Source organism: Hibiscus syriacus, unplaced genomic scaffold (assembly GCF_006381635.1).
Source record: "Hibiscus syriacus cultivar Baekdansim isolate YM2019G1 unplaced genomic scaffold, ASM638163v2 tig00017547_pilon, whole genome shotgun sequence".
In the NCBI taxonomy this organism is placed as follows: Eukaryota; Viridiplantae; Streptophyta; class Magnoliopsida; order Malvales; family Malvaceae; genus Hibiscus; species Hibiscus syriacus.
In genome coordinates, this window is record NW_024062408.1 from 59,055 (window position 1) to 80,081 (window position 21,027).

The 21,027-nt window shown below is 37.5% G+C and overlaps 4 protein-coding genes across 5 annotated transcripts; 2 read left to right on the forward strand and 2 right to left on the reverse strand.

The window, feature by feature from the left end:
- Nucleotides 1-3,382: 3,382 nt before the first annotated feature.
- Nucleotides 3,383-7,103, forward strand: LOC120208771 (phosphatidylinositol:ceramide inositolphosphotransferase 1-like). Of its 2 annotated transcripts, XM_039207954.1 has the most exons (12): nucleotides 3,384-3,700; nucleotides 3,798-3,887; nucleotides 4,377-4,463; nucleotides 4,561-4,629; nucleotides 4,742-4,822; nucleotides 5,280-5,351; nucleotides 5,517-5,577; nucleotides 5,683-5,785; nucleotides 6,071-6,166; nucleotides 6,252-6,298; nucleotides 6,412-6,556; nucleotides 6,644-7,103. In XM_039207954.1, exons 1-11 carry the CDS (start codon nucleotides 3,668-3,670, stop codon nucleotides 6,543-6,545), a joined length of 873 nt encoding a protein of 290 aa, XP_039063885.1. In that variant the 5' UTR covers nucleotides 3,384-3,667; the 3' UTR covers nucleotides 6,546-6,556; nucleotides 6,644-7,103. The 2 variants fall into 2 exon arrangements, with proteins under 2 accessions (XP_039063886.1, XP_039063885.1); XM_039207955.1 differs by lacking the exon at nucleotides 4,742-4,822 and having other exon boundaries at nucleotides 3,383-3,700.
- Nucleotides 7,104-9,093: 1,990 nt separating this feature from the next.
- On the reverse strand, nucleotides 9,094-10,331 carry LOC120208773. The gene is made up of 3 exons (XM_039207956.1): nucleotides 10,123-10,331; nucleotides 9,689-10,006; nucleotides 9,094-9,455 (listed from the first exon to the last, which is right to left on the reverse strand). The coding sequence occupies exons 1-3, from the start codon at nucleotides 10,184-10,186 to the stop codon at nucleotides 9,316-9,318; spliced, it is 522 nt and encodes a 173-aa protein (XP_039063887.1). The 5' UTR covers nucleotides 10,187-10,331; the 3' UTR covers nucleotides 9,094-9,315.
- Nucleotides 10,332-10,914: 583 nt separating this feature from the next.
- Nucleotides 10,915-12,951, forward strand: LOC120208770 (fructose-1,6-bisphosphatase, chloroplastic-like). Its single transcript, XM_039207953.1, has 4 exons — nucleotides 10,915-11,523; nucleotides 11,822-12,049; nucleotides 12,133-12,639; nucleotides 12,729-12,951. The coding sequence occupies exons 1-4, from the start codon at nucleotides 10,918-10,920 to the stop codon at nucleotides 12,798-12,800; spliced, it is 1,413 nt and encodes a 470-aa protein (XP_039063884.1). The 5' UTR covers nucleotides 10,915-10,917; the 3' UTR covers nucleotides 12,801-12,951.
- A 309-nt stretch (nucleotides 12,952-13,260) lies between these two features.
- LOC120208768 (O-fucosyltransferase 19-like) lies at nucleotides 13,261-16,373 on the reverse strand. The gene is made up of 8 exons (XM_039207952.1): nucleotides 15,752-16,373; nucleotides 15,459-15,537; nucleotides 15,276-15,349; nucleotides 15,088-15,176; nucleotides 14,857-14,989; nucleotides 14,548-14,780; nucleotides 13,992-14,468; nucleotides 13,261-13,912 (listed from the first exon to the last, which is right to left on the reverse strand). The coding sequence occupies exons 1-8, from the start codon at nucleotides 16,358-16,360 to the stop codon at nucleotides 13,663-13,665; spliced, it is 1,944 nt and encodes a 647-aa protein (XP_039063883.1). The 5' UTR covers nucleotides 16,361-16,373; the 3' UTR covers nucleotides 13,261-13,662.
- Nucleotides 16,374-21,027: the final 4,654 nt, after the last annotated feature.

Sequence of the window (21,027 nt, forward strand, 5' to 3'; positions counted from 1 at the left end):
CTTTCTGAGTTCTTTAGTTTCTTTGCTCTTGTTGCCTATCTTGGTGGCCAAGAATAGCCACCTTCGTGTTAGCACTTCCACACGATAGTCCGACCTTGTGGCTCCAAGTAGCCACGTTAGTGTTTAAAGCTTCCGAAATCTGAAGCCTTGAGGGCTTGGTTCCAACCTTTGTGAGTTTGCACACTCACTTAGCTTGGGTAAGGCTTACTTAGTCGCTGAGAAGACCGAGGAGCGTCTAAAGCGTCTAAGGTCGCACGACCCGTCAGACATTGACTTTGATATTCCGACGGTTTGAGGCGTCGAAGTTCTGGGGGCGTAACAAGTGGTATCAGAGCGGGTTCTGTTTACTTACTCTTCGTTCAATTTACTTGATAATTGAAATGGGGCACAAGAAAAGAGGAGTTTCCGCACGCAAAGGCAATGAGTGCCAAGGTGGGAAACGGGAAGAGAGTTCGTTGGGCTCAAGAGCGTCATCGATGTCCAAGCATGAGGATGCCGTGATGAGTTCGCAAGGAATGCTCGAGGCAATGAAAGCACACCAAGGGGAGCCGGTTCTCGAGGTAGAGAGGCTCAAGGGTGACGCCGAAGGCATGTCTGAGTGAGACACGTTCTCTCATGAAGACGAGGAGAGTCTTGATGAGGAACAAGGAGATGAACTCAGAATGTACGGGAAATGGGCCTACTTGATGGATGGTTTTGGTGACCACGCAAGGAGGCTCTTCAAGATGGAACAGATTTCAACTTCGTGGGAACAAAGGGTCGAGAGACTTGAGAAAGCCGAGGATGAGGCCAAGCTGACCCAGGGTGTTGTGGAGTCCCGCCTTGATAGATTGGAGTCCATGGAGGGCAGATTCAAGGTCGAGATGCAACGAGTTCTAGACGAGTTGGAGACGGTTAGAGGGAGAAATACCCAAGAAGCCGAGGTAGCGGCTTTGAGGAACGAGGTGGATTAGCTCAAGAGGGAGCTGCTCATTTGCAAGGAAGCAATGAGTGAATGGGGTGCGCTCAAGACCTTCTTGGAAGGACTTAGACCAGGGGCGATGCTCGGGGGAGAGCAAGGTGATGCCCAGAGACTTTCGGGAGCCATAGCTGTAGCCGAAACGCCGACTGTGCTTGCAGATGTCAAGCCAAGGAGCGATGTGTCATCCAGGCCCATGCCCATGGATAGTGGCAACAATGGGGGAGACCGGGAAAAGGTGCAACGGGGAGATGGTAGAGAAAGCTCTTCGAGTGGCCAAGTTGAGCCATCGACTGTTCGCGGCCAAGGAAAGCCATCGGGAAAGAATGACAAGGCCAAGTTCGGGGAAAAGAAGAATGGGAGCAAGGAAAAACTGAAATGCTACTTCTGTGATGGTCCTCACTTGATTAGAGGATGTCCCGAGAAGCGTCGCCTTACAACCATTATGAGGATGATGAGAGAAGGAGAGGTAGCAAGTGTTGGCGGAGGCACAAGTAAAAGTGCCAAGTCAAGGGAAAGACTTGGTCCGATTGATGGGATCAATGCGGCCAAGCAAGGTTCAAAACGAGGCAAGGTTGTCGATGATGAGGCGGTCGAGCCGAGAAGGAAGCCATATGCGATTACGAATGATCGAGTAATCAAGTCAGGGGCAAGACTTGATGAGGCTACATCTTCCAAAGTAGCCAAGTCGAGGGGCAAGCATGGTACGACTACAAGTTCTCAAGTAGTCAAACCAGGATCGAGACGTGCCAAGACTGCGAGTGTCAAAGCAGTCGAGCACAGGAACAGACCCGGTGCGATAGCAAGTGATAATGCCGTCAAGCCGAGGGTGCAAAGTGAGCAGGTTCGCTCACAATATGCCAAGATGGAGGCGTGGTCCAAGTTGAGGCGTCTCAGGCATAAGGGGGCACTAAAGGAGTATGTGAGCCGATTCAGAAGACTCATGCTCAAAGTCCCGAGTTTGACTGAAGAAGATGCGTTCTTCACCTTCATGTTCGGGTTAAAGCCGTGGGCACAGAAAGTGTTGGAGCGAAGGGAAGTCAAGGGGCTGTTGAAAGCCTTGACAATCGCCGAATCCATTAAAGAGTTTGGAGTCAAGAAGAACAAGACTTCCAAAGCAAAACCCAAAGCCGAGGGTAGCGGCAAGAGATTTCGAGATGAAGGTAAGTCGGATGATGAGGAAGGTTGTTCCTCAAGTGGCAGAGCAAGTCCACTCAATGATGAACCAGATGGTGGATCTGGGGAAGATGTCTGCACTAGTTCAAGTGACACAGACACTAAGCCGAGGTGGGAATCAATCCTAGCCCTTCATGTAAAACGATCTTAGCCATCGATTGAGAGGGAGCTCCCCTATAAATAGAGAGCTCTCATCCTCATTTGTAATCACCCAATTCCATTCTTCTCTTTATGAGAGAGTAATAAAGCTCTGAGGCATTTGCTCTATTCTTTCTGAGTTCTTTAGTTTCTTTGTTCTTGTTGCCTATCTTGGTGGCCAGGAGTAGCCACCTTCGTGTTAGCACTTCCACACGATAGTCCGACCTTGTGGCTCCGAGTAGCCACGTTGGTGTTTAAAGCTTCCGCAATCCGAAGCCTTGAGGGCTTGGTTCCAACCTTTGTGAGTTTGCACACTCACTTAGCTTGGGTAAGGCTTACTTAGTCGCTGAGAAGACTGAGGAGCGTCTAAAGCGTCTAAGGCCGCACGACCCGTCAGACCTTGACTCTGATATTCCGACGGTTTGAGGCGTCGAAGTTCTGGGGGCGTGACATAATACTCCGGTACCTCAAACCGTCATTTCAATTAAAAAACATTTTATCTTTATCAATAATCAATTGATTAAGTAGAATGAGACATTAAATTTTTTAAATAATATTAAGAGTTTGAATTATGACATTTGAATAAAATAAATTGAACTGATAGAGTCGTCTTATAATAATCTCCGTAAAACTTGATCTGAATTAATCAATCAATAAATTAAATATTAATGATTAATTTAAAATAAAAATTTTATTTTTTAAAATAATTATATGATTCCTGCCTGTTTTTAAAACGTTATTTTCCCTAATTCAATCACTATTTAATTTTATTTTGTTTTTCTATTCATTATTTCGCCCACCGTACCAAACTCCGGTAAGAAGTTAAAAGTAAAAAAACAAACAAAAGGAATTAGCGCTTGTTGTGATTCTCTCTCGACCCCTCGCTTTCGCTTTCGCAGTAATAGTAGTAATTTGTTGTGGTGAAGTTTCCGTTTTGTCTTTGAGTGAAAGGTGAATTTTTTATTTTAATTATTTATATTAAAAAAGAAAAAGGAGTTTTCATAACATAAAATTGTTTTTGAATCACTGTCACAGTTCTCAACTGTCTCTCCGTGTTCATCTCGCGTTGTTAAACAGCGAATTATTAAAACCAAAAACAACCTTAAAGCATCAAGCTTTTCCTTCCTTTTTCATTCTCTACGTTTATATCGAACCCAAGCTAAGCCTTTTAACTCTTCGCTCTCTTTATTTCATTGTCTTCCTTGTTTTCTCGATCTCGATCTTGGGATCGCTTGAAGATTCTATAAAAGCGGTGGCATTTTCAGTTGTGGGTGGAAGTTAAGATTTTGTGTAGGCGGATTTCTCAGAATATTGAGCGGCTTTTAATTTAAAACAATGTTGAACTTAACTGCTGGGTTTGAAGTGATATGGAACTGGTTGTAATACGACAACAAGATGACGCTTTACATTGGTCGCGAAGCTTCAAAGGTGTGTGTGTGTGTGTGTTCTTCTTCTTCTTTTCTATTCGAGAAATGAGAAATTATTTATGGATTTTGATTTCATATCTGGGTTTTTGTTCTTCTAGTTCTGGAAGAGAATTTGTACGGAGACAACTACAGAGATCAATCTTCTTCTAGACAATTGGAAATACGTTCTTGCCGGTCTCATTTTTCAGGTTTCATTTTGTTTTTATCTTCATTCGAATTAAACCCGGGTTTTCTATTATCAATATTTAGTCCATTTGAATAATTTCAAACGTTGATTTCTTCCTCAATAAAGAAAAGGAAAAAAAATAGCGGCTGGATGTGTAGTGGGAAAGCAAGCATCTTTTTTTTTTAATGGAGATGCTTGTTTTGATGAAAAGTGGGATCTGGTGAACTGTAGTGATCGTGGTTTCTTATACTTAGAGAAATAAAGCTTAAATTTCTATCATGATTCATACGGATAAAATTGCTTTAGCAATGACCTAAAAAGAGTGTTTAAGCACTAGTATGTTACCTTAAATTGCTTCTCAAAAGTTTTTCGGGTCATCCAAGCTTGTTTAGTGTTTACCTCTTCCAAATTTGAAGTGTGTTATTTTATGATCATTGTAGAAATTAGAACTTGAATTTTAGTTGGCTGTTGCTTTTGTTTTGTGTCTTAAATGTGCATTTACTCTCTGCAGTACATCCATGGTCTAGCTGCCCATGGAGTTCATTATTTACACCGGCCAGGGCCAACACTTCAGGATCTTGGATACTTTCTTCTTCCAGTAAGAATAAGTTTCTTCTGTTTTTGTTCTTTTCTTTTATCTAGTATGAGTATTATTTGGTTAAATGAATTCTTATTTTGTTTTCATGTAAATTTAGGAGCTTGGGCAAGATAAAGCCTACATCAGTGAGACGGTTTTCTCCTTTGTTTTTCTATCCTTTGTCTTGGTAATGTTATTCTGATGTTTTCTTTTGGTGGTGATTGTTATTGTTCGTTTATTTCAGTTCTATTAGCATCTTTCGCGTCTCCAGTTGTAACATGAGAACTGCTATTTTGCAGTGGACTTTCCATCCTTTCGTCTTCAAGAGCAAAAAGATCTATACAGTTATAGTTTGGTGCAGGGTGCTAGCATTTTTAGCTGTGAGTATTGCTGCTTAGTGTTTTGTTATTAATTCACATGACCTTGTTCCAGGTCTACTTTTTAGGTTCTTTCTTCTGTCATATTGCGTCGATGTATGTTACCGTGTTTAAGTGAGAATCAACTAAAGCATTGTTGGGTTCTCCTATTAATTACTAGACGAATAATTGCCCTCGTTCTCTGTGTATTAATTCACTGAGTTGCTAATTCACTCAGCTGAGATCTTTTTGGCTTAAATAGATTTCAATTATGAAAAGGCTGATGATCTCCCCCCCCTTTGTAACCAGAGGTGTCTATCAATTTGATTTACTATTTTCATCAATCACCTTTTTACCAAAACTGAATTCAAGGCCGAAGTTGTTCGTCTACCTTCAAATTTGATGATTTTTGATAAATCATACTACCTTAAGTAAGTATTTTACTTACAGTTTGTCATCTTTGTTTATTTATTTGCTGCAGGCTTCTCAGTTTCTCCGAATCATCACGTTCTTTTCTACTCAGCTTCCTGGACCAAATTATCATTGTCGAGAGGTATAGACTTGAAATCATGTGTGTATTTGCTCTCTTCTATATGCTTACATTTTGAAATGGTATTCTTTTATGAATCTTTTTCTGTGCTGAACATTTGTTCTCTGGGAGTTAGTATAAGAAATGAAAGTTGATTGTAAGATCATTTACTGAACATGTTTATTGCAGGGTTCAAAGCTTGCCAGGTTGCCAAAACCGGCTAATGTGCTAGAAGTCCTCTTAATTAATTGTATGTATTTTTATTTTATTGCTTTAATCAGTTTATCCCTTTTAAAGATACATGTATGTTTTCTTAATAATTATTTTGGATCCTTTTCCCGTTAAAATTTTGCAGTCCCTCAAGGTGTAGTATATGGTTGTGGTGACTTGATTTTTTCATCACATATGATCTTCACCCTGGTCTTTGTGCTCACCTATCAGAAATATGGAACACGAAGGTTAAACATATCTTATTCCTTTCACTGCTTTTAAGTCATTAGCCCCAAAGGTAAAGGGAAAAAACAAAGGAAATATAACTATTTGAGCATTGAGAGATTTTATTTTAAGGACCATTTTTATAACATTTTTTATTCACAATTAGCAAAACATTTAGATAAAATTGTACCCCAAATTTGTTTGATTAGCTTTCTTGTACACAATCAGGACAATTATTCTTGCTTGTTCTTCCACATGGGCGAGTAAAATTGATGTGTTCCTGATGGTATATTGTTGTACAATTGCAGGTGTATAAAGCAGTTTTCTTGGTTGTTAGCTATTATTCAAAGTCTCTTGATTGTAGCATCCCGCAAACATTACACAGTTGACATCGTTGTTGCGTGGTATTAAATCTACTTTTGAAATTTCTGTTTTGATTATTAAAGGTTTATTTTTCAATTTAGTTTATTATATATGATTTTTCTGCAGGTATACCGTTAATTTAGTGGTATTCTTCATAGACAAGAAACTGCCAGGTTAGAATGTTTTGACCTTATCTAAAATTTGAATCTAACAGTATTTTAATTCTTCCCCCCAGTTGTTGGGCATAAACCTTGGCAGAAGTTTTAACAGTATTACATTGCTGCAGAATTGCCTGACAGAAGCAATGGAAATTCACCTGTTTTGCTACCATTGAGCACCAAAGACAAGGATACTAAGACCAGAGAAGAGAACCACAAGCTCTTGAATGGGAATTCTGTAGACCCTGCAGATTGGGCATAGTAAATTTATTGGTTAGTTATTTTCTTTGAATATCATCGTGATGATACCCAGTTGAGGATGACATTTTTGTTTTCCTCCTTTTTTTCCCCCTTTCACAGGCCGAGAAGTCTAGTTAATGGCAATGGAATATATGTCGATACCACATTGAATGTTTGCATAGATGAGGGAAGCTTCTGATACAGTGTAATGGGGCTGCTTGAATCCTTATGATCTTTGATTTAAGGCATACCTCCTTCCAAGAGTGGTAAATTTGATGATTTGTATTCTTAGAAAACAGAACTTGAGTAGTTCATTGTGCAGTGCTGTGTAAATACATCAGTCATCATCAGCATCAGCATCAACTTGTATCGTGGAAGTTCCCGAGTTCCTATCACTGCTATCAATCTCTTTGTCATGTTGATATAACCCTTATTTACTGTAGCTGACGGAATACTGATATTCTGTCAACAATGTGAATTGGTGAAAATTTAATTGTCATTCTCTCTATGCCGAAGGCTACTGAGATGAACATGAACTAGTTTAAAAGTAATATAAAATGTTTATCATGTTTCATTTCAAGCCAGGATTGCAGGTGGGGGGGACTTGAATATAGAAATGAAATTTCTAACTAAGATCTGAAACACAATGAAAAGTGTCCAAGGGGTAGGAAGTGTGGCCCCTTGATGTTGTGATGTTGTGTTGGGGGTAACCTGGCTATGATTCCTGTAAGGCTGTAACCAAAAAAGGCTGATGTTGACAGATTCCAGCACATGTGACATGTCTTCTTACTGTTTTCATGTGCTGGTTACGTAGTGCTGTACGTTGGAATGCCACAATCGTAGCTGGAAAGGCTTCTTTTTTCCGTATATATCTAAGCTAGGCTGCCTTATCTTTCATGCTCGTGTATGGACCCTTTCTTAAATTGTTTCACATTTACTTTTGAGCAAACCATAATTCGAATAGGATCCATCTCTTTAACATGGTTGGAAAGGATTTAAATGAAAAGGAAGGGTATTTACTGTATATCTAAGTTGATCTTTATGTACGTTATACATGTATTTCAAGCATGTATACGGACTATAATATAACAACCCTACTCTTGGTTGCTCATGTGGGCTCTATTTGAAGTGTGCTTGTGTCAGACAAGTTGACAGCAAAGTGGCCCCATACATATTTGGGTGATCTTGTAAGCAAAGACTATGCCGGCGCAAAATATTGGACAATATAAAGAGAGCATGTCTGATTTAGAGGCCGATGCGAAAGTAGAGTGGCGTTTGGTTCGTTGGAATATTTATGAGGGAATTGTAATCTGTGAAAGAATTGGAATCCAATTACATATTTTGTTTGGTTCGCAGACATGTAAGATGAATTTGATTTCAATAATATAAAATGACATAATTACCCTTTTTATTTTTTTTGCTTTATTTTAGTTTATTTTACAATTTACATGTAGTAATATATTATAAAAAATTAAAAAAATATTAAATTTTCATTTTATTGATTGATTATTCATTTCAATAAATTATAAAAATCATGTTAATAAACATTATAAGTTAAAATCATCGCAATCAAAATATGTTAATAAGTTGCCAAAAGGTAGAGTAATATTTCGATACATTCCAATCGGAGTATGTTAATTAGTTACCAAAAAATATACCAAAAACTATTTTTATTCAATATATGAATTAGAAACTCGACCCGACACGACTCAAAATAATAAAAAAATTATTTTTATTCAATAAAAACATTGACTTAATTGAAAAAAATTATATATAGAGGGGTATTATTATAATTATTCCTAAATATATAAGGTAAAATTATATATTTTTTCGGGTCGGTCCGGTTTTTTCACCCTAAACCCGAACCTGACCCAAATATCACACTTAAAAAACCCCAACCCGACTCTACCCGAATATCACACTTAAAAAACCCAACCCGACCCGAACAAAATAAAGTTTCATCCGACCCGACCCGAATATATGAATTAGAAATCCGACCCGACCCGACCCGAATTATATATATTTTCGGGTCGGTCCGATTTGTTTCACCCTAAACCCGAACCCGACCCGAACAAAATAAAGTTTCATCCGACCCGACTTGAATATATGAATTAGAAATCTAACCCGACCCGACCCGAAATAATAAAAAATTATTTTTGTTTAATAAAAACAGTGACTTAATCCGACTCGACCTGAATTATATATATTTTCGGGTCGGTCCGATTTTTTTCACCCTAAACCCGAACCCGACCTAAATATCACACTTAAAAAAATCCGATCCGACCCGACCAAAATAAAGTTTCACCCGACCCTACCCGACCCGAAATAATAAAAAAATATTTTTATTCAATATATGAATAAGTTACCAAATGATTGATGAGGGTAGTATGGTCAAATTTCAATTCCTTCCAACAAGGGAATTGAATTCATCCATTTTTTTATGGAATTCACTTTCCCTCATTGATGGAATTGAATTCCATCAGGGATTCCAATTCCCTTGAAAAACTTGAACCAAACATGAGAAAGTGGTAGAATTGGATTCCAATTCCCACCAATTCCAAGAGATTCCATCAAACCAAACGCCTCATAAGATTCCTAGTTTATTATTAATACCATAAATTTTTCATGTTTTTAACTTTATTTCTTACATGATAAGCAAACATGTACCAGGGAGAAAGCAACAGCCAGGCCCATAGCCCTCGGCTAACTCTAATCATATAAACCAAAACCCACAGACTCTCTTCTCTCAAAATTATTCCTCGAATTAAAATTTATTTATGGAATTGTAAAGATCACAGGGGAGCAGAGGCAGGACCCTCACCGACCAATGACCCTGAAACAGGACCAGGGGCTGCACCAGCACTCAAGAGCTCGATCACTGTACGCCGAGGGTTGCTGCGCTGAGCGTCACAGAGATCTGCCAATAACACTCCTGCAAGCGTAGAACATACCTTAACTTCCATTCCTAGTATAATATATTCCTTTGATTGAGCCACAAGCAAAGCATCATGCAGACACTACTTTCACGTACGTGTAAGCAATATATGTTCCAAAGGCATGGCAACCTAGACTACTCTAGATGTAAATAAAATTATTACTATAACTACACACTGATATTGAGATGTCAGCGAGAAAATCATTCTAAAAACAAATTATATATATTACCTTCACCGGCGGCCAAATTGAAGTAAAGGTCGATGATGTTGGGGCAATTTTGGTAGCAAGCCGGGGCACAAAGCTTGGAAGTAAACTGTGGCTGGAGGAGGGCGTCAGATGAAATGCCGGTGGAGGTTCTATCAACCCCACAAGCACTCACACATTCATCGCTCTCCATATAATTGACCATTGACACCACCACCACCTGTGATGTCCTGCATTGGTACCCGTCTTTCTCTACCGCTGTTTCCAACAAACATCTCTTTCCAGATGTTGCAATCGAAAACGCACACACTTCCGTTGGCAAATATTCGCAAATAATCTCAGCTGCAAAAGTAGACGGTTATGTAACAAGAATTAAAGCATTTGGCATAGTGGTTGATGCATGACTTATTTATTCAAAGAACTTCATATATGAATATATAAGTGTTTTGAATACGTACCTAGAGAAGCATGAAGGAAAAGAGAAGACAGGAAGAGAAACAAGGGGAATTTTAAAGAAGCCATAGTTAAAGTGATGATCTAAGCTAGTTTGTGGGTTTATTTGGAAGGAGATGATAAAACAGGGCGGTCTATTTGTGTTTGTGAGGTAGCGTGATAGGTAACGTATATAGAGATGAAAGAAATTTGAACAAATTAAGAATTGGGCTTTAACATTGAAGACGCCTTTGCCGTTTACCAGTCTCTCTCTCAAGCCTTTGGATTTCTCGTCTTTAAACTTTTGTTTTGTATCATATCTTTATTCTTTTTGTTGGTTAGTTTAGGATTCGATTCTTTGTTTGTTTTGATACATGCTTTCCTTGTTTGATAGTTAATAAAAATCTCAAATAACGGCACTGCATGTTGTATTGGTGTCAAAGAATGTGCCAGGTCACAAAACTCTAACTCCTGCGAAGTTGCAGTACATCAGCAAAAGATGGAGACGGAGATACTTTGTTCTGCAGCAAAGAAATTCCTCTAAGGACGAATAAAGTTAACAAGTTGAATCTTGTAAACATTACAAAATCAAGGGATCTAATTTAACTTAAATTAACATGTTCTGGGACTTTATCAAATCCAACAAGTTTTTCTTATGGGTTAAGCTGCTATGACCAACAAGTTTTGGACTGAACTGTAAAGAATGTTGGACTTCAGTGGCACCATAAAAAGCCCATATCCCAACCAAGTTGGTGTTTTGTATGCCACTTGTAAATTGTGAACAGCCAAGGATATTCTCTTGGGGGCTCTTAGAATGGACCATGATCACAAAAATGGAGGATAAGCGGGGTCCCATGCTGACAAATATCGTTTGGGAACCTCACATTCTCTCCTTCAGCATCCACAACATAACTGTAACACAAGATATAGTAATAAAAAAGAAGAAAATATCAATAACAGGAAGAGAAAGCAAAATTAAGCAGACAACCGAAATAATGGTTGCAGCAGCCGCAGCAACGGCATCATCTCAGCTACTGATATCAAGTTCACGCTCTTTGTCTCTGCTGTCACCTTTTCAGCTATGTGTCTTCGACTCCAAAACTCTTGTGCCATGCCCCACCAATGGCCGTGGCAGTAACAGTATCAAGAGAAGGCATGTTAGCTGCATGGCTGTGGGGACGGCAGCACAGGCAGAAACAAAGAGAAGTGGGTTTGAAATTCAGACGTTAACAGGCTGGTTGTTGAAGCAGGAACAGGCGGGTACTATTGATGCTGAGCTCACTATTGTCATTTCCAGCATTTCCATGGCGTGTAAGCAGATTGCTTCTTTGGTGCAAAGGGCTGGTATTTCCAACTTGACTGGTGTTCAGGGTGCTGTCAACGTGCAAGGAGAGGATCAGAAGAAGCTCGACGTCGTTTCTAATGAGGTCTTGTTATCAAACACTATCAACCATGAGTTCAGTTTATCATATCTATTTTGCAGTTAAACAGCATGTCAGTTCTTACTATAGTTGCCTGTTGTTTGTATGTTATTCCTTAAACAGTTCAATTTAAGGGACATGCAAATGCAATTGATTGTTGTCACTTCAAAGACCTAGCAGCCCTGCTTTTTTTTTCTGTTTCAAATAATTCTTGAAACTGACATTGCTTTTTCTTAGACCAGTTGATTGAAATAGGCAATACTTATGCTGCCAAGAAAGTTGATTAATTATGTTGCATTTACAGGTGTTCTCCAGCTGCTTGAGATCAAGTGGAAGGACAGGGATTATAGCATCAGAGGAAGAAGATGTGCCTGTGGCAGTAGAAGAGAGTTACTCTGGAAACTATATTGTGGTATTTGACCCACTTGATGGATCATCCAACATTGATGCTGCTGTTTCCACAGGTTCCATTTTTGGAATATACAGCCCCAATGATGAATGCCTTGCAGATGTTGATGAAGATGATTCCACTGTAAGTACAAATTTCCAGTCTATATGCAAATTTTGAGATTTTTTACCTTAAATAGTCTTAATTGTTTCATGCATGGACCACAGCTTGGTACAATAGAACAAAGATGTGTTGTGAATGTGTGTCAACCAGGGAGCAATCTGCTAGCTGCTGGCTACTGCATGTACTCGAGCTCTATAATCTTTGTCCTCACATTAGGAAATGGGGTGTTTGCATTCACCTTGGATCCCATGTATGGTGAATTCGTGTTAACTCAAGAAAACGTTCAGATCCCTAAAGCTGGGAAAATATATGCATTCAATGAAGGAAATTATCAATTGTGGGATGATAAGTTGAAGAAGTATATTGATGACCTCAAAGACCCTGGTCCTAGTGGCAAACCTTATTCTGCTAGATACATCGGAAGCTTGGTCGGAGACTTCCACCGGACACTGCTATATGGTGGAATCTATGGTTACCCTAGAGACAAAAAGAGCAAAAATGGTAAGCTGAGGCTCCTGTATGAGTGTGCACCAATGAGCTTTATTGTGGAACAAGCTGGTGGGAAAGGATCTGATGGACATCAAAGAATCCTTGATATCCAACCTGTTGAGGTGATAAACACTTAAACTACTACTTTTGCGATTTCCTTTTTGCTGGTAATTTTAGCAACTAGTGTTCTGTCTTTGTGTTCTTCTAACAGATCCATCAACGTGTACCACTTTATATCGGAAGCCAGGAAGAGGTAGAGAAACTGGAGAAGTATTTGGCTTGAGTAAGATGCAAAAGCAGAGAGAGTGTTGTTTTTGTTTATGGACATAAAGGAATACTTTAAGCTCCTATTCAAAATGAAGAAAGACTTGTCCTTATTCCGTAAATTTTATGGAATTCTATTGTTGGCATTGGCAGCATGTTAGAAAGGGTCATTGAACTATCTTTGCATTTTAAGAAATTAATATTCATCAATGTCAAATACGGGGAATGGATATAGTTAAATTATTCTAATTTTTATTGGTTTGCAGCCATCTTTTCTGCAATGTTGAATACCTCTGAAGGTGACAAGGGAAAACTGCCGGTTAGATTAAAAATAGAATGATGCCAGCATGCATGGAAATGCAATCGTTCTTGTTTATCTATAGTTTGACAGAGCTCAATTGCGTTGTAGCTATAAGTTTTTCAAAGAAAAGAAGAATACGAAACCGAGACCAAGATAATAGTTTACGCTCGAAACATTTGGGAAGCCATCTCCATTGTATATGACTATTTCTTATATTACATCTCTATTCAAAAGAGATAATTTGGCAAGTGCTTCTTTTTGCAACCAAATTATTGAAAGAATAATGAATACATTGATTCCACTTTGAAATATTTGTGTGTACCTGCCTGTATAACTAACCTGAGATGCCTCAGAATTATACTTCATCTTCTCTACTAACATAAGTTGCTAGTAGAGTCCTCTAACAACACTGAAACTGGTACAACTGCATAATTCAGATGACATTGAATCATGAAAGAAATCTGAAACCATAAGATTTCAGCCTTGTAGGTGGCTGCTTCAAGTCGTCCATGCAAGGGGAAAACATCTTTATTCAAGAATCCCAATCATCTATCCTGCAAATGGCTAATCCACCAATATACTATCTTTGAACTGAACTCAAATTCTTGTCTAGTTTCAGGCTACTAAACTGTTGCTCCGGGGATCTGCTACATATGCAACCAGGAAGGGGATTTGCATAAAAATTCTCCTCTACTCGTGGTGACTCTTGCGGCTGTCTTAGGTAAGGCGCTCCAAGCCTGTCAGAGTGTAAATTCTGAACTTTGAAAGAGAACTGTTCCCAAGATATTACATCCTTTTCCAGCTGATCAATGAGTTTGACAACATTTTTTCTGAAATAAAATAATAATGTAAGTACACCCACACTAGTCTTAATAGTATCACTGCCTGCAACAGATAAGTACAGCATACCTATCAGGGTTGATGGTCTTTCGAAATTCTTCAAACCTTCTATGCCCTTGAACTGTTTTAGCCATATGGCCGTCATAGGTATAAACAAAGACATCACTTTCAAGTGCCACAATATAATCCAAGGCAGCAAGGCGGTTCTGATATGGCTTGAACAGTTTCAGTTCTTCTTCGGTGGCCAAAGTAGAATGAGAGAAGACATTTGGATACTCTGATAGGAAAGCTGCCATGCTATCATGGCCATAAATATCACCTGCGACAATGTAGATAGGCGTGTTGGAAGGGTAGCCCATGGCTTTGAGAAACAAGGCTGCCTCTCTAGGTGTCATCGGACATCCCCCTTGACGTCGCCGTTCTTCACTGTTGATGTCTTTCTCCCTCCAGTGCCTAACATTGTATCTCATGACTGTCAGCTCATCTCTTTCTTCTTCAGTAAGGTTATGGATGCAGCCTGTGAATGCAAGCATATCTTTCTCATACCTGCAATTGAAATTAGCCTTTTCTGATTCGGAGAGTTTGTTCGAAATACTACAAGATGCCAATATTATAGTGAAGATACCTCAAGTGTAAAGCAATGTATGGCTCATTATTGTTGTTTAATCTATCAACTAACGTCCTCCCAAGATCCTCTATCTCTTTCGTATAGCGGAGAGCTTCAAAGTTGGCACGGCACCTTAATTTTTGAATGGATGTTGGTAGTCCATTATTAGCAAGCCTAGAATCAGTGTGTGTGAACTTGATCACCTTATGTCGCTTTAGCAATGGAAGCACCTTCTTTCTATAGTAACTAGCCTGCAAACGAAGCATCCATAAGACACCATTCCAGTAACAGAAAAATCAAACATCATGCAATTAACAAATTTTAAACCTTTGACCAGGAAATAGGGGCCTTTACAAGGGGCTTTTTTGCTGTGTACTTGGCGGGTAGATGCTCAACAATATTAACATCATCTTTCAGAACATTGATAAATTGCCTCCAGGCAAAAATATCCTTAAAATCACTGTGCAAACATGCATTGATAAAGAAGGTTAGATATTTTTAAGCTCACAAATAAGAGAAGTTGATGTTATATCAAACAATTGGAATGATTATTATTACCTTGGGTCTGTCCAAAATGATTCATGATCAAGAGAAGGAAGAACCAGGGTGGCATTCATTATCTTGGCAACAGCAACCATGTCACTTATCTGTAACTCAATAAAAAATTACAGATTAGCTCATGGTAAACACCAAAAGGTCGAAAAAAAATTGGAGAGAGCATTTGAGAAGACAAGGCTAACACTTACTCCCATTCTCATTTGATTCAGTCCGCCATTGGCATGAACGATAATATAACCATTAGTCGCCGTTGATTCGCCTCCTGTATTTAATCATGTCGAATTACTACTGATTACACTACACAGGAATATCAGTTTGTTTTCTTTATACGGATGGATGTGGTTACAAGTTGAGAAAGGAATAAGACATACTTGTTCGATTCTTAGTCCCGGTCCCAGATATACATTGATGGTAATTCTCGCCATTTGGTTTCATCCAAATTTCTGGGGTCTACGAATAATGCAAGCAGACTGATGGTATTAGACCAACGAATGAATAAAGCAACCCCATTCACTAGTAAACCAACCCAGAAAAAGGGTAAGAATTTTCTAGAGATGTAAGAAACCAATGCTCGTCATGAAGTAAACCCAGAACCGGTCAAAGTTACAATATTCAACTCAATAAAAGAAAGAAAAAAAGGACATTCATATTCATTTCAACTTACGGAGACCTTTTCGAGAACGCGTTTAGGCATGGACCGTTGAGTTCGGGTTTCGACATGGATCTCGGCGACAACGCGTTGGGCTGATGCCCAATCCTCTTTAGGCTTCTGCAAGACCAACACTCCCTTTTCTGATTTCCGCTTGCTGTTAATCTCGACGCGACTGCCAAGAAACGAGAGAAAAACCGAAACAACCGTCATAAACAACACAACTCCGAGGATCTTACGGCCCATGTTCTTGCCGGATCTCAAGCCGGAAACCATATTAACTGCCCGATGACACGTGTGGTCAACCCAGATGAACCATGCGTCCGGCACAAAAGAGAATAACAACATCTTTCTGTGAAGTAACAGGAGCGGATATCTTATCACCGGGTGGTGGTGGTGGTAGTGATGGTGGGCGCAGGAGGAACAAGTGTAAGGAATGTAACCGTTGGAGTTGTCGTTTTCTTCATGGTCGGAGCAAAGCTTGCAATAGTTCAAATTACAACAAGATGAATTGTTGCTGTCGGACTCTGTTGTTGGGAGTTCTGCCAACCGTCGTCTTGTTGTATTGTGTCCACCTTGTTTTGGGCTGCCGTTTGTCAATTTATTTGCAACTCCCGACGACATCGAGTTGCCAGAAGTCGGAGAGAATCAACAAAAGACGTAGAGGTGTGAAGGAAATTTCATTCATATATAGGATTTGCCGATTGGCATGCTTTGTCTCTCTATGATGCATTGGCAAATGGGGACACGCCATGTTTTCATGGGTTTTTCCGAACGTCCGAGACACAGTCTTTTTCCTCTTTTTATTTATTTTTTGAGTTAATTGCATCATATGTCCCCAAACTATAACCTCATTTTAAATTAGTCTTTAAACTTTTGAATATTCCAATTTCATCATCAAACTATGGCTCTCATTCTAAATTAGCCCTTAAACTTTTGAAAATTCTAATTTCATCCCTAAACTATGACCCTCTTTCTAAATTGGTCCCAAAACTTTTGAATATCCAATATCATCCCCAAATTTATCCAAATATGTGATTAGTTTCAACTATAGTCTAACCTAAATTTTGTTTTTTGTTTCAAACATACAATAATATAACTTGGTATAACGATTTTATTAACAAGAAATGTGATTTGTATATACATTTTTAGGATTAAATTAACATGTTCAAAATGTTTGGGGACTAATTTAGAATAAAGGTCATAGTATGGGGATGAAATTGAAATGTTCAAAAGTTTGAGGACTAATTTAGAATGATAGTCATAGTTTAGGGATAAAATTGGAACATTTAAAAGTTTAGAGACCAATTTAAAATAAACACCATACTTTGAGAACATATGATGCAATTAACTCTTTTTTTCAATGTTGAAATCATAATAATAACAAAATAAAAATAAATGTTTTTTTCAGTTACTAATACCAGATACTAATAATAATGATAATAACTGTCTAAAATAAATTGACGGTCAAAATTGTTATTATGATTTTTTCAGTTACTTATGCCATATACTAATAATAACAAAATTAGTACCATATACGATTGTCAAAACTATTGCTTTGACAACATATTTTAGTTACTTTTTATTTTCACATTCATATTATATAAGCATATTATGTGAATGAATTTGATTAGATTTAAATTTAAAAAAAAATGAGATTTAAGATACAATTGTTTGCATTTTAATTTTAGGATATATTTTGAGTTGAATTTAATCTCAAATTTATTTACAGTTTATTGTAATTAATCGTCTATAATTAACACGAAAAGAAAGGGAGTTGTGGAATATAGGGAGAGAAACTGAAGAATTATTGATCGGTAGAAATGGTAGTTTAGAATTCTACAAGTTAAAATTTTCAATTTGCGTACATTTGTTAGGGAAGATTCATGATGTTCGCATGCAAAGCTAATGGCTAACGATTTCTATATTGAAGTACCAAGTGGGTTACGTCTTGTTTTTTCCAACCAATCAATGGTTTATACATATAATTCTTGTAGGTTTGGTATATATTATTTTAATTAATCTGGGGTAAGTACAAGACAATATTTGTTTAAAGATATCTCTCAACTTCTCGATATTAAACCGTCACTTCCTTGACATTTATGGTGCTTGAACCTGGGTCCTAAAAAAATAACAAGAATTCATTTATCACGAAAGTCATTTGATTCGTGGTTGGTATACATTAAGATTTGAAAAATAAGGATGATCTTTAACTTTTCAAGATAAATGAGGTTGTACTAAACATACCATGAAATCAAAAGTTAGCCCAAAAATTGACATGCTAAGGTCCAAAGTGTTATGAATCAAGTGATTTTGATGGTAAAAGAATTGTTTTTTTTAAGTCTCGAGTTTGAATACTAGAAATGTCAGAGCAATGAGCGTTTAATATTAAATAGTTGAGAGTTATCTTTGATTAGATATTACCTTATACTTACCCATATTAATAAAAAAAATACCTCATTTGAACTTGATATCACTCATTACTTTATTTCATCCATCTCTTTCTGTTTTTGTAGCCTTTCCTTCTCTAGGCTGAAAGCATTCTCTGTAGTCCATAGCATATTACCTGCCACTAGGGGTGGGAATAGGCAGGCCAGCCTACAGGGGCCTACGGCCTGACTTATATAAAGTTTGGCATGGTCTAGCCTTTTTAATAAAAAGGTTCTGGCCTTTTTAATTTATCAGAGCCTTTTTAAAAGCCTGATAAATTAAAAAGGCCAGTCTTAGGCTTATTAAAAAGCCTTATAACCTGATAGGTCGGCCTATTTAGAGTGACTACTTTATAAAATACATTAAGTTAGAGTGACTTAATAGGGACTTTACTCTAAAATTAGTGACTAAACTGAAAATATTAAATGTTTATTGTTAAACTGACTTTAAATAGACTTTTAAACATGTAAGGCTTTTAAACAGGTCAGGCCGAACCAAAATAAAAGCCTTTGACAGGCTATAGGCCAGGCTCAGGCCTACAAAAATCTTCGTAGGCCAGGCTTAGGCCTATTAAAGCCTGGCCTGGCCTATTCCCACCCCTACCTGCCACACTGACAATCGAATATGTAAAGCGATTATTATAGACAATAAAATCACAAGAACGGAGGTCAAGTGTTTCTCCATGTGTGTTATGGTTCAGGGCTCTAAGTATTTCCAATATATGTTTTTATTTAAGTGATTTTTAAATTCCATTTGATGGTTGATTTCTTTAAGAAAAATGATTTAAGTTTCTTTATTAACCTAAAAGAAAAAGAAGAAAGTTAATTAAAGATTTAGTGAATGTTGGAAAGTGATAGAGATAGTAGTAAAATTGAGAAAGATAAAATGAAAATTGGAGACCTAATGAATTGTAATACTTAACGAGTTCATATGAATCAAATTAGAATCAAGATTATATATTGATTAATTTTCAATATTAATTTAATAAAGAGGAAGTTAGACAAATAAAAATTATTTAAATTTTGTGTCTATTTTTTAGATCTAGATTCGAACATCGAAATTTTCAAGTGTGCATGAGTTTAGATATTGGTCTTTTCACAAAAAATTAATATAAAAATATAAAAAATGTGTATATTTTCAAATATTCAAGTTTTATAAATATTTTACGGGTAAACTATACGGATAGTCCCTTATGATTTTGATCCGTCTGATTTTGGTCGCTGGTTAAAAGAAAAAGTGGTTTTGATCCCTGATGTTATCAATTTGTCCAGTTTTGGTCCTTTGACCGTGAACTTATGTTAACCCATTAATGGAATTTTTGGGTTATTCCTCCACACAAAAAGGATATGTTCTTTTTGGTTGCCTTTGTTATGCCACTCAAACACCCTACACAGATAAATTTGCTCATCGAGTTGTTACTGCTATCTTTATGGGTTATTCCTCCACACAAAAAGGACACGTTCTTTTTGGTTTAGAGTAAAAAGTTTTTGTTAACATTGAATGTTATTTTTCATGGAAATGTGTTTCCTTTTCATGCTACACTCTATGCAGATTCTTTGTTTTTTCCTTCTTCCTTTGATAATTTTTCAGATTTCTTACACATCCCTACTAAAATTACTCCTTCAGTTGTTTTGGAGCAACATCCTATTGAAGTTACTACTAACCATACTCCTCTTCTTGCTACTACATCTACCCTTAATCCATCTCCTGTTTTAGCACTACTTTCTAATAAACTTGTTCCATCGCAGCTTTCTTTTGTATCTATTCCAACATCTATTGTCCTTTCAGCAAGCAGTCCAGCTCAAATTGTTCTTTCTCGCAAATCCACTAGAATTCCAAGACCTCCTAATTAGTTGACTGATTATGTTCAATCCTTTCATATTTCTTCTTCTTCTTTTGTTTTTTGTTTGTATCTCATTTCCCATCATATTTTTTATTCTCACCTACCCTCTCATACTCACTCTTTTCTTTCCTCTACTACTCATATTGAACCTAAAAGCTATTCTGAAGCCATTAAACATGATTCTTGGGTCAAATCTATGAAGGAGGAGATCCATGCTTTGAAATTAAATAACCCTTGGGTAGTTGTTCCTCTACCTAATGGAAAAGTTCTCATTAGTTGTAAATAGGAGTACAAAATCAAGTACAAGGTTGATGGTGTTGTTGAAATGTATAAATCTCGTCTTGTAACTAAAGGGTATAGTCAAAATGAGGGGTGGACTATGTGGAGACCTTTTCTCCTGCTACCAAAACGATCACTATTAGAGTGATTCTTGCCCTTGCTGCTATGAACCAATAGCCTTTGTTTTAAATGGATGTTTATAATGCATGCCTTTTTGTAGGGTGACTTGTTTGAAGAAGTACATATGTCCTTACTTGAGAGTTTTTTGTAGTCAGGGGAGTCTCGAGTGTGTAGGCTACAAATTTTTTTATATGGTTTAAAGTAGGTTTCTCAACAATGGAATCTGAAATTAATAGAAGCATTGGTTGCTAATGGGTATTGTCAGAGTAAACGTGACTATTCCTTGATCACTGGCAGCGATGATACAAGAATTAAAATGAATTCTACATCATAATTTCAAGATGAAGGATATAGGGGGTGTGGAGTGTTTTCTTGGACTAGAAGTTTTAAGGTCAAAAGAGGGAATTCTTATCAATTATCGCAAGTATGCTTTGGAACCGATTGAGGATACTAGATTAGGAGGTGCAAAACCATCAATAACTCCTCTAGAATAAAATAAGAAACTTACTACAGTAGCCTATACGGTAGATAAAATCGAACGAACCGATAATATAAGGGATTAAAATCATTTTTCGAATTGACTATCATATAGTTTATATATATTTTAATTATTGTATTA